We start from the raw sequence: 12,953 nt of genomic DNA on the forward strand, positions 1-12,953 counted from the left end.
GTCACATAAGGAGCATAGAACCACAGTAACATTTGTAAAAAGCTTCGAAAATGTAAGAAGTGTTATCTAGTTGTCGTTGTTCTTTTTTGTATGTTGAGTTCTATTAAATATGTAAAAAGTTAGGTGTTTATGAAATGAGTTCAATAATTACTCCACTGTTTTCATGAGACTTTTTTATTAAAATAAGTTTTATGCAAATTGGGCCATTCTTGAAGTAAGGAGGAAATAATGTTGCCTAGAACTTGGACTAACATGAGCAATGCAATCCTTATACTGTTCTGCCAGAGCACCTTGATCCTGACCTGCAAAGCTTCTATTATTCCAGTTCTGGGATTCTTTTAGGAAGTATTTGTATACTGAGCTGAATTGTGTGGTGTTCCGCTTATAGGAACACAAAAATTGCCATACTGGATCAGACCAGTTGACCTCTAGTCCAGTATCTTGTCTGGCAGTGTCCATAACTAGATGCTCCAGAGTCAGATGTAAGAAACCCCAGCAGGGAGATGTGGAATAATCTGCCCCCTCACATTTGGTCTCCTCCTGATCTCTAATAATTAGAGGGGTTAAGCTCTGAAGCGTTAAGTTAAATATTCCTAAATTATGATTGTTGTTAATTCTGGATATTTTTTATTTCCTATAAACATCAAATCACTTTTGAATTTTGCTAATTTCTTGGTCTCCATATCTTCTTGTGGCAATGAGTTCCACAGTTTAATTATGCATTTCGTGAATAATATTTCCTTTTACCCATTTTGAATTTTCCATCTTTTCATGCCATTGAATGTCGTCTTGGTGTGTGTGGTGGTTGGTTGGTTTGTTTTCTGAGACAGGGTGGAAACCTCTGTTCTCTCTTTCCTCTATATACCATCCATTTGTTTTATATACTTTCATCATATCACTCTTAATCGTCTCTTTTCTAAGGCAAGTAATCTCAGTCTTTTCAATCTCGCCTCATGTATGAGTTTCTTGTTGCCCTTCTCTAAACTCTGCAATATCCTCTTTGAGATGGGGTAACCAGCACTGCACACTGTGCTCTAGATGAGGGGACACTATTGATTTACTAGGTTGATAGTCTATTTAGCACTCTGGAGGCATATGAGGATTTAAAATTTTCCCACCAATGTGCATTACTTTGTATATATCAACAATGAACTTCATTTGCCTTCATGTTGTCCCTTCAACTAGTTAGTTTAGGTCTCTTTTGAATTTCATCACAGTCCACTCTGGTCCTGAATAACCTAAATAATTTTGTATCCTCTGCGTTGTGCTACCTCACTGCTCACCTCCCTTTTCAGATCATTAAAAAATACTGGACCTACTATAGGTCTTGATGATGTGAACAAATGTGCACAAATGACTAGAATGAGACCACACAAGATACCTCTGGTGATTTAAAAACGATTGTAACCCATGTTTCAACAGATAAATGACCTACCTTTCTCTTACTCCTATTTTTAGTTACAGATAATGACTTTATCAATCTATCTTTTACAGAATTTGTCCAGAATAATTTCAAATCCATATCTGGAAAACCCTTCAAGCAAGGTATTTTTAAAACTTCATTTTAATTCCACATGCTAAAAGACTTAGTGGGAAGAATTATTTTTTTGTTTCATTTGTTTAATCCTGACTTTTGAGTAATTTATGAATATAGCCTGCAGTTAGAGCCACTTGTTCAGCCACTTTTTGGCTTGTCTACATAAGCAAACTTTTGCCAATATAGATACATATGTTTAACTACTGTGGTGTAAACCCAGATGTAGACTTGCATCACACCAGTTTTAACCATATTTATACCAGTTTAACTTAATTTGGTAACAATTTGTGTATTTAAGTGTTCTAACATTCTGTATCTAAATAAAAAAGGAATTTCTCTTTTCATTTTAGATTTATGGAGAGAGTTCTTCATGTGCTGGGAGAGCTCTCAGGAATATTTTTACAGTTCAAGCTTCTGACCTGATTAAAGACAGAGTGTACCTTACAGGAATTTGCAGGTAACAAAGTTAATTTGCTCTAATTAACTTGCATTATTTTTCTGCAGGGTGGATACAAATCAATGATTTTAAAAAGAAATCAGATTTTTAAAATTTAAATTGGATTTTTTTTGATAAAATTTTTTTTGAGGAAAAAGCCTATCTAAAGATAGATTAATTATAGCTCAAAGATATCTCATCATGGAATAGGGATTATAAATTCTAATTCTATAGTATGAGACAATATATTCATGTAATGTTTAAGAAAAGTTTAGTAAATGAGTTCGAATAGTTCATGGATTAGGGACCCAATTTTATGGAGTTCCAGGGGCTTCTGTATAGATTATTTAGGTTAATCTTTCAATCTATCCAATGGGACTCAGTGCTCAGTCTAGAAGATACGATCAGAGATGCTTTGTTTTGCAGTTCTCAAACTGTGGATTTGTGTCTCCAGAGATAACATGCTTGTTAACAGTAAAAATGTTTTTAAATTAATAAATAATATATAGAAGTGAGAAATAACAGACCTCAACCCTATTGTCCCTCTGCAAATTGTGTACACAGAGTTAATCCCTTACCTCTCTATAAAAGTGCAAAGTTTTAAAAAGTTAAATGAATAGAAGATTGTTGGGGGCAGAATAGATCTGGACAAGGAGAAGAAGTCTGGAGATAAATGTGAGAAGGGAGGGACAGGCAGTAGAAATAAAAGTGAAACTGTTTGACTGAGCACTGAGTCCCATTGGGTAGATTTCAGAGTAGCAGCCGTGTTAGTCTGTATTCGCAAAAAGAAAAGGAATACTTGTGGCACCTTAGAGACTAACAAATTTATTAGAGCATAAGCTTTCGTGAGCTACAGCTCACTTCATCGGATGCATTTGGTGGAAAAAACAGAGGGGAGATTGATATACACACACAGAGAACATGAAACAATGGGTTTATCATACACACTGTAAGGAGAAGTCACCTACTACAAGACAGGCCCAACAAAGAAAATAACAGAACACCACTAGCCATCACCTTCAGCCCCCAACTAAAACCTCTCCAACGCATCATCAAGGATCTACAACCTATCCTGAAGGACGACCCATCACTCTCACAGATCTTGGGAGACAGGCCAGTCCTTGCTTACAGACAGCCCCCCAATCTGAAGCAAATACTCACCAGCAACCACACACCACACAACAGAACCACTAACCCAGGAACCTATCCTTGCAACAAAGTTCAGTGCCAACTCTGTCCACATATCTATTCAGGGGACACCATCATAGAGCCTAATCACATCAGCCACACTATCAGAGGCTCGTTCACCTGCGCATCTACCAGTGTGATATATGCCATCATGTGCCAGCAATGCCCCTCTGCCATGGACATTGGTCAAAGTGGACAGTCTCTACGTAAAAGAATGAATGGACACAAATCAGACGTCCAGAATTATAACATTCAAAAACCAGTTGGAGAACACTTCAATTTCTCTGGTCACTCGATTACAGACCTGAGAGTGGCTATCCTTCAACAAAAAAGCTTCAAAAACAGACTCCAACGAGAGACTGCTGAATTGGAATTAATTTGCAAACTGGATACAATTAACTTAGGCTTGAATAGAGACTGGGAATGGATGAGTCATTACACAAAGTAAAACTATTTCCCCATGTTATTTCTCCCCCCCACCCCACCCCCTCCTGTTCCTCAGATATTCTTGTTAACTGCTGGAAATAGCCTACCTTGCTTGTCACCATGAAAGGTTTTCCTCCTTTTCCCCCCCTGCTGCTGGTGATGGCTTATTTTAAGTGATCACTCTCCTTACAGTGTGTATGATAAACCCATTGTTTCATGTTCTCTGTGTGTGTATATCAATCTCCCCTCTGTTTTTTCCACCAAATGCATCCGATGAAGTGAGCTGTAGCTCACGAAAGCTTATGCTCTAATAAATTTGTTAGTCTCTAAGGTGCCACAAGTACTCCTTTTCTTTTATTGGGTAGATTGAAAGATTAACCTATATAATCTATACAGAAGCCCCTGGAACTCCATAAAATTGGGTCCCTAATCCATGAACTATTGGAACTCATTTACAAAACTTTTCTTAAACATTACATGAATATATTGTCTGATACTATAGAATTAAAATTTATAATCCCTATTTCATGATGAGATATCTTTGAGCTATAATGTATCTTAATTAAATCTATCTTTAGATAGGTTTTTTTTCCTCAAAAAGCATTTTATCAAAAAAAAAATCCAATTTAAATTAAAAAAACAGATTTTTTTTATTTTTTATTTTTTTATTTTTAAATCATTGATTTTTATCCACCCTGGCAGGATATAATGCTCCATACTTCTTGTTTACAATGACACCTTAAAGTGAGAACAGGTGTTCACATAGCACTGTTGTAACCGGCGTCGCAAGATATTTATGTGCAACATGCGCTTCATGCTTCAACCACCATTCCAGGGGACATGCGTCTCTATGCTGATGATGGGTTCTGTTCGATAACGATCCAAAGCAGAGCGGACCAGTTTGTTCATTTTCATCATCTGAGTCAGATGACACCAGCAGAAGGTTGATTTTCTTTTTTGGTGGTTCAGGTTCTGTAGTTTCTGCATCAAAATGTTGCTCTTCAGACTTCTGAAAGCGTGCTCTACACCTCATCCCCTCAGATTTTGGAAGGCACTTCAGATTCTTGAACCTTGGGTCAAGTGTTGTAGCTATTTTTAGAAATCTCACATTGGTACTGTGATGCACTCTACATGATTTTATAAATTTATGCTGATCAGTGTGAATATAATATAACTGGAATATGCTTCATGCAAAAGGTCTCTTGTAAGGTATCATTACAAAGCTTATATTCTACTGAGTGTTGTCATCCTATTTGTATAAATGTATCACTCTTGTATCTGAAACTAGAAATATGAAATATAACTCTGAGGGCCTGTTGTAATTATGCAAAGTATGGGCCATTAATGGTGGTTGGGAATCTTGACGGCTCCCATCAGCCAGGACAATTGACTGTTCGCAGACAGGCCTTCCTGTGAGTCAGGCTGGGAGGAATGAAGGCTTGGAATCTCACAGGAAATGTGACCATGTCACCTGATACTGAAATCCATCTTAAACCCGGTGCTTTTCCATTTGTGGGGGGAGGGGATCCAGAGAGACACAGGATTCCCACCTTGTGCCAAAGCCATATGAGGGGGTGGAACGGAACAAAGGAGGCAGCCATCATGAGAGATCCCCTAGCTACCACCTGAGGTTGAACAAGGGCTGTACCAGGGGAAAGGGTTGTGCCCAGACTAGAAAGGTGTCCGGTCTGTGAAAGAAACTTATTGAAACATGTCTAAGAGAGAGATTTTACCTGTATTCAGTTTTTATTATTGTACTAGATTTCGACTTGCATGTTTTATTTTATTTCGCTTGGTAATTCACTTTGTTCTGTCTGTTACTACTTGGAACCACTTAAATCCTACTTTCTGTATTTAATAAAATAACTTTTTACTTATTAATTAACTCATAGTATGTATTAATACTTGAGGGGGCAAACAGCTGTGCATATCTCTCTATCAGTGTTATAGAGGGTGAACAATTTGAGTTTACCCTGTATAAGCTTTATACAGGGTAAAACGGATTTATTCAGGGTTTGGTCCCCATTGGGAGTTGGGCATCTGAGTGTCAAGGACAGGAACGCTTCTGTAAGCTGCTTTTAGTTAAGCTTACAGCTGTTAGGGGATGTGGTTCAGACCTGGGTCTTGGTTTGCAGCAGGCTAGCGGGTCTGGCTTAAACCAGGCAGAGCACTGAAGTCCTAAGCTGCCAGGGCAGGAAAGCAGGAGCAGAAGTAGTCTTGGCACATCAGGTGGCAGCCCCCAGGGGGTTTCTATGATCAAACCTGTCACAGGTACCTTCTTTGCATTTTGTCAAATTTACAGTGACAGTGTTCGTAAATCAAGCAACATGTGCTGGATCATCATCCGAGACTGCTATAACATGAAATATGTGGCAGAATGTGGGTAAAACGGAACAGTAGACCTACAATTCTACCTCAAGGAGTTCAGTCACAAATTTAATTAACGCGCTGTTTTTTTAATGAACCTCATCAGCATGGAAGCATGTCCTCCAGAATGGTGGCTGAAGCATGAAGAGGGATACGAATGGTTAGCATATCTTGCACATAAATACCTTGCAATGCCGGCTACAAAAGTGCCATGCAAATGCCTGTTCTCACTTCCAGATGGCATTGAAAATAAGAAGCAGCCAGCAGTATCTCCCATAAATGTAAACAAACTTGTTGTCTTAGCGATTGGCTGAACAAGAAGTAGGAGTGAGTGAACATGTAGGCTCCAAAGTTTTACATTTTTTTTTTGAGTGCAATTATGTAACAAAAAATATCTGTATTTGTAAGTTACACTTTCACACTAGAGATTGCACTACAGTACTTTGTATGAGGTGAATTGAAATACTTTTTAATCATTTTTACACTGCAAATATTTGTACTAAAAACTAATATAAAGTGAGTACTGTACACTTTGTATTCTGTGTTGTAATAGAAATCAATATATTAGAAAATGTAGAAAAACATCAAAAAATATTTAATAAATGTCAATTGGTATTCTGTTGTTTAACAGTGCGATTAATTGTGATCGATTTTTTAAATTGTAGTTAATTATTTTAATCGCATGAGTTAATTGCGATGAATTGACAGCCCTAGTTTGTTTTATATAGTAATTCTGAGTGTAATTTACAGAATATCTTGACTTTAAATGAAGACTCTCCAACCACATTATGCTACAGTGCAAGTGTTCTTCCTATTTTTGGTTATGCAAAAATCACAGGTTTCTATTTTAATGCCATTAATTCATGTGTTGTGTTTAAAGACAAAATGCAGATTGTTTGTTTTTGTTGAATTTAAAAGTAAGGCTATTGCTTGCTAGTAATGCAGTGACACAAAGTAAATCCTAGTAAAAAGGCTCACCCCCAATCCCAAGTCAGGACCATTTATATAATTCTTAGCTCTACTACTTACATCTATATTTGAAGCATTTTAAGCTTGAGGCTGAAGGTTCAAATGACTTCAACTGTTAATATGGTTTGGGCTGGCTATTTCTACTTTTAACATTGATTTATAAAAAATATTATATATACGTACACAATATAATCTACGTAGCTATATCTCACCTAGCCAGTAATGAGATAAAATATAATTTTTAATTGTCGTGTGACATCCTTGTCTGTTAAGATGAGCAAACCTTTTTGCATTGCAATAATTTACAGGTAATTCAGATTGTTTTTGGGGAATAAATTGAGTATATTGCTTTATGTTCCAATTGGGATATATCTGAATTACAGGCAGGTATCTGTGGACATCAGATGTTCATCATCCCATGAGACAGATGAATACATTTGCATGTCCAGTTAATACCTGCTGCACAATGTTATGCAATATACCTTATGACTGATTTTATATATAGTCAAACACTAATGTTGTGGAATACAATATGAATTTTAAATAAATGTCCTGCCTTTTTTTAGAAGAAGCTGTGTTGGATCAGAATTGGTAGACTGGCTGTTGGAGCACTGTCCTTTTGTTAAGTGTCGATCTACAGCAGTTGGTGTATGGCAGCTCCTACTGGATATGGGAATTGTGTTATCAGGTCAGTGATATGGAAACAAGTCTGACCACGGTCAGTAAGGCATTCATACATAGAATGAGATTTATGTTTGCCGGGAGAGAGGAGGAAAAAGAAAAATGGAGATTGATTTTGCTTTGTTTTTAATTAAGATGTCACTTCCTTTAATATTAATTTGGTATAGACTTATCCATGTGATGTTTCACTTAATAAATACAAGATATGAATCAGTTCAGACACAGTTTTCTCTCTCCTGCTTTTGGAAATGCGATTGCCTGTTTGCCAGTTTGCAGATCATGTTCATGTCTGTCTATACCTATTTTTTTCTTCAGGTGCTTTGCATTATTTTCAAAAAGTCAGCAGTTGCTTTGTCACTATAAATCACTGTTTCATCAGGTGTCTTCTTTAGTAACTAGTGGTTTTTTTTTTCTTTTCCATAACTAGAGAATACAGCACAGTAGATGAAGAGGTATTTTCAACTCATTGATAACCATGCTGGGCCAAATTCACCCTTCCTTTCTCTGTGTTTCCCCATTGACTGCAGATTAAGCTAGGGCAGAGTTTGTCCCAGAAGTCTGTGACACAGGTGTTTGATATTGATATCAGTAGCTACCCTCAGGAATTCTTTTGTGGGAAGACAGTTTCACTTTGCATCTAGGGCTCCATAGCCAGTGAATCAGTGCACCACCAGCCCATCCTGTCCATACATGCCCCTTCCCTACCCATGACTATTTGGGTCTGTACTAGTGAATTGTCCGCACTCCTTTCAAAGTACAGAGGAATTTGGAAACCTTGTGCTTATGTAACCTACTGGTGAATGTATGTGTTAAAGGTTCCCTTTGGTGCCAGATCTGCTGAGGATATTACAGTGCAAGCTAGGAAGCTTTGACTCATTAGCTGTAGCAGCTCATTCTTTTGGGTGTGGAGGTCTTGGTTCATTCTCTGGTGTGTCAGCTAAGAATCATTATGCTATCACATTCTCCTGCAGGAAGAGCATTATGGTGCTGAGAGCCCTGTGCCTTCGCTCTTGCTGGCGGAAGTGGCATAATACGGGACAGAATCTAGCCTGACATCTTTTTAAAAGGAATGAATTTATAATATGTGCATTGTGAAGAGAGAATGAATATTTAAAGTATTTGATCCCTTTGGTTAACTTTAAGATTTTTCTTTTTTTCCTAAAATTTTCCCTCCTGTTTTCATGTATCCTGTTTTTCCTCATGATTTTACTATACTGTAGAAAGGCATTCAGCAGAAGAAATGAGCTAGAGGCTAATGAAAAACCATGCTCATGAATTTGCTGGGTGAAAGCTGTCAGAGAGAAGTCTATGTCCCTTAAAGGCAGAGCTCTCTCTGTTCCTGAAGTATCCACACTCCATTGCCTTAAACTCTTGGATGTTCCGTTCATTCTGAGATTTTTCCTTTTACTGCATCACTTGGCTGAAATTAACTAAAGCCAGACTGTATTTGATTGCTTCAAAGTTCAGTTTTAATCATTTTGTCCTTAATGGTTGTCAAACTAAGCATTGAGTTAGTACTGAATATGTATATATGGTTATGAGTAAAGTTGGTAGAAGAAACTTTTAAAAGGTATTTCATTTTATTTTTTTCTAACAGTGGACAGACTACTCTATTTTCAAGACACTCACGTTTTCTACCAGTTCTCAGCTGATGAATGTACTTACCTTTTCTGTGAATTCGAAAGAGATGAAGGATGGCAAAATGGTGTAAAACTCTTACTGCAGCTAGTGCCTCTTATGTCACCCAGGGCTGCTATATGCAATCTGTAAGTACTTCCTCTTTGTAACTTTTGCTGAATGTAAATGTCTGGATTATAATGACAGACTATATACAAAATTATATATACATGTAACAGCTTCCATTTGAGGGTTATTTCTTGTATCAATAGGTTTGCTAAACTCAGCATTTAGAAAGTCATTGTGATCAAATGTGTAGGACGCCAGAGTGGAAGTCAGGAGACCTGGGTTCTAGTCCCAGTTCTGGCACTAACTTGTTCTGAGGCCGTGGGCAAGTCAATTCACTTTTTCTGTGCTTCTGTTTTCATCCTCACCCTTTGCCTGTCTTATCTATTCAGAGTGTAAGAGCTGTAGGGAGCAGAGACTGAGTTTGTGCAGTCCCTAGCACAATGTGGCCTCAATCCTGATATTTTTATTACAAATTTTATTACATTATTATTATTATTATTATTATTATTATTATATATTTATTAACTATTATTATTTATAAATAAAGCTAAGATTTGGGCAGGTCACGGGCAATAACCAAAAATTCACAGAAGTCTCTGACCTGTCCCTGACTCTTATTTCAAAATAACTATGACAAAATGGGGAGGAAGGAGGGTCCAGCATCCACTGCTACAGGGGCTCCAGGGTTCCCCCCACTCACAGTGTTTGAGAGCAGGGGGTCCCCCCTGCTGCTGGCAGAAGCTTGGAGCTGTGGGGTCTGCCCATGGCAGCTGGGAGCTGCACAGTCCCGCTCGCCTCCTGCAGCAGCGGCTTAGGGCTACGGGGGAGCGGCCCGCTGCACATGGCGGCTGGAAGTTGCAGGGGGGCCCCGTTGCCTTACAGCTCTGGCCCCGCTGCCCCGGGGTTGAAGTGAAAATGTCACGGAGGTCTCTGGAAGTCTTAGCCTTAGCCTTATAGTTATATCTATCCTCTTCGCTGTTAAAGAGAAACTCTTTGCTGTAACTTTCCTTCCTTCCTTATATTTCAAGAGGATTTTCACTAAAGCAAATTTCTAACAGATAATACTAGAAATGAGCATAAAAGGCCCATATGAACAGGACCAAACTTTCAAACTTATGTCCCTATATTTGAGCATCTAAATCTACTGTATATTTAGGCATTAAAATAAATGGCCTGACTTTTAGAGGCACTGTGAGCACCTCTACTTGACCTTAGCGGGACTTCATCTTAATTTCAATGGAAGCTGTGATCCTAAGTACTTCTGAAAATCAGGCCATTTATTCATGGCTGTTCACCTGAAGGTTCTCAGTCAAAAGGATACACCAGAAAGTTCTGATTCACAGGCTGTGTGAAGGATGATGGGAAGGGATATGATTAGATAACATGTAGGATCTAGCTAAGGAGGCATTCCGTTTGCTTGAACATTGCTAGAAAAGGCCAGTATTTTATAGTTTGCAGTTCTAGTATTAGCTGTCATTTCTAGTGCAGGCAGTTACCCATCTTGTGTTGTACAATTATATATTAATGTGCATCTCCAGCTTTTTCCTGCTCACATTCATAAAATGTGGTTTTCTTTTGGGAACATTGTCACTGAAGACTTTTACTCATGCGGCTTTGCCTGTCATACTGAGTTTTCTGAAAGAAGAGAGTTTTGAATCATGATGGTGTTCTCCAGAGTATGATACTAAATAAAAAGTAGGTTCTTCCAATTTCAAAATTCTCATTGCTTGGTGTGAGTAATAGACTTCTGCTAAAATATAATTGTAAAAGGAATAACATGCCATGCAGGACGATGGTCACTGATTATCCTAGATAAACCCCAAAGTCATGTCTTGCTTCTTGCCTTGATGAAAAACAATTCTAAAAACAATACTGTAGACTGAAATCTTTGAAAGCCTTTATCTGTATGTGCTATATCCTTTTTAAATAAATGCTTCCAGCTGGCTCAAGTTGAGTGACTAAATCAGCGTTTCTCAAATGCTGCCACCAGGGGCTTTTCTTGTGGCCACAGCCTCCTGGGTGGTGATTGGGAGCGAGGGGAGGCAAAGCAGTGACCCCTCCCCTGGGGCTGCCAGCAAGGATTGGGTGCTGCCTACTCTAGAGCCACAAAGGCTAGAGGAACAAGCAGCCCGTGTGAGTTCCTCACCTTCCCGAGGGTGGTGGGGTTTGGGTGTCTGGCTTGAGCCCTGGGTGGCAGTCAGTGGGCCCTAACCCCGGCCCCCCGCCAGCATTGCCCCTGGTCCCCACTGCCTCCTTGGACCCTAAGCTCCAGCCATGGGCTCTGTCCGCTGGCTGCAGGGCTTTGGGCTCTGGCCATGGGGCCACAGGATCCGGTTGCTGGGCTTTGGCCACATGCTTCGTCCCCCTACTGCGTGCTGATGGGCACTGGGCTTTGGGCTTCAGCCCCTACCCCCAGCCATGTGGTGGCAGGTATTGGCCCCAAGCTCAGTTCCCCTCCATCCACCCAGCTCCCGATGCCTCCTCCGGCTCTCATCCATCTCTCCTGGCCTCCGCGGCCTCCCACGATGTCCCCCAGCTGCGTAGCCCCAAGCTCGCCCTTGATGTGTCCTCCAGCCCCAGGCTTTAGCCATGTGGCTGCAGGGCTCTGGGCTCTTGCCCTGAATCCCAGGGTCCACCCCTGGGCTCACCCCTCCGCCCCATCACCCCGGTCCCCACTGCCTCCTCTGGCCCCTCACCCTCCCATCTATCCCCCCAGGTCCCTGCTGCCTCTCCCAGCCCCCTATCCAGGGCTTAATTTGTCCATTGGCTAGCCAGGGCTGAGTAAGTCTGCTGTGAAAAGTGATATTTGTATGTTTTTTAATATCACTTTTCATTGCCTTCCAGCTAGCTAGTCTGCTGCTGTGGAAAGTGATAATAACAAACATACAAATATCACTTTTCACAGAAGCAGACTTACTACTAGCAAGTCTTAAAACAAACAAACAAAAAAAAACAAACAGCCCCCAAACCAGGCAACTGAAAAAGCAAAAGAAACAACAAAAAAAGACAAGAACATGCAAAGCACCTTATTTGTGTTTCTATTCTAAGTCCAGTAAAGAATAGCGATAACTGTACATTATTTTTTTTATTGAGTCTGCAAAAATAAAACCCCACATAAATAAATTACAATAATTTGGACATGTCTAGGACCCTACCAAATTTACGGTCCATTTTGGTCAACTTCACGGTCATACGATTTTAAAAATCGTAAATTTCATGATTTCAGCTATTTAAGTATGAAATTTCACAATGTTGTAATTGTAAGGGTCTTGACCCAAAAAAGGAGTTGGGACAGGGGGTTGCAAGTTTACTGTAGGGGGAGTTGTGGTACTACTATCCTTACTTCTGTGCTGCTGCTGATGGCGGTGCTGCCTTCAGAGCTGGGCAGCTGGAGAGCGGCGGCTGGTGGCCAGGAGCCCAGCTCTGAAGGCAGAGCCGCCGCCAGCAGCGCAGGAGTAAGGAGAGCATGATATAGTGTTGCCACCCTTGCTTCTGCTGCTGGGGCACTGTGCAGAAATAAGGGCGGCAATTCCATGACCCCCTCCCCTAAAATAACCTTGTGACCCCCCCCGCCCCAGCTCCCTTTTAGGTCAGGACCCCCAATTTGAGAAATGCTGGTCTACTCCGTGAAATCTGTGTAGTATAGGGTAAAAGCACACAAAA

At 39.9% G+C, this 12,953-nt stretch overlaps 1 protein-coding gene across 6 annotated transcripts in view; it reads left to right on the forward strand.

Moving 5' to 3' along the window:
* RAPGEF5 (Rap guanine nucleotide exchange factor 5) overlaps positions 1–12,953 on the forward strand; it is a 223,941-nt gene that overhangs the window by 42,527 nt on the left and 168,461 nt on the right. For all 6 annotated transcript variants that reach the window (XM_038390291.2, XM_038390290.2, XM_043509198.1 and 3 more), the window contains exons 2-5: positions 1,495–1,545; positions 1,888–1,994; positions 7,490–7,611; positions 9,202–9,370. In XM_038390291.2, the coding sequence (XP_038246219.1) occupies positions 1,495–1,545; positions 1,888–1,994; positions 7,490–7,611; positions 9,202–9,370 (449 nt within the window). The remainder of the gene's footprint in view (positions 1–1,494; positions 1,546–1,887; positions 1,995–7,489; positions 7,612–9,201; positions 9,371–12,953) is intronic.

This window comes from Dermochelys coriacea, chromosome 2 (genome assembly GCF_009764565.3).
Source record: "Dermochelys coriacea isolate rDerCor1 chromosome 2, rDerCor1.pri.v4, whole genome shotgun sequence".
In the NCBI taxonomy this organism is placed as follows: domain Eukaryota; kingdom Metazoa; phylum Chordata; order Testudines; family Dermochelyidae; genus Dermochelys; species Dermochelys coriacea.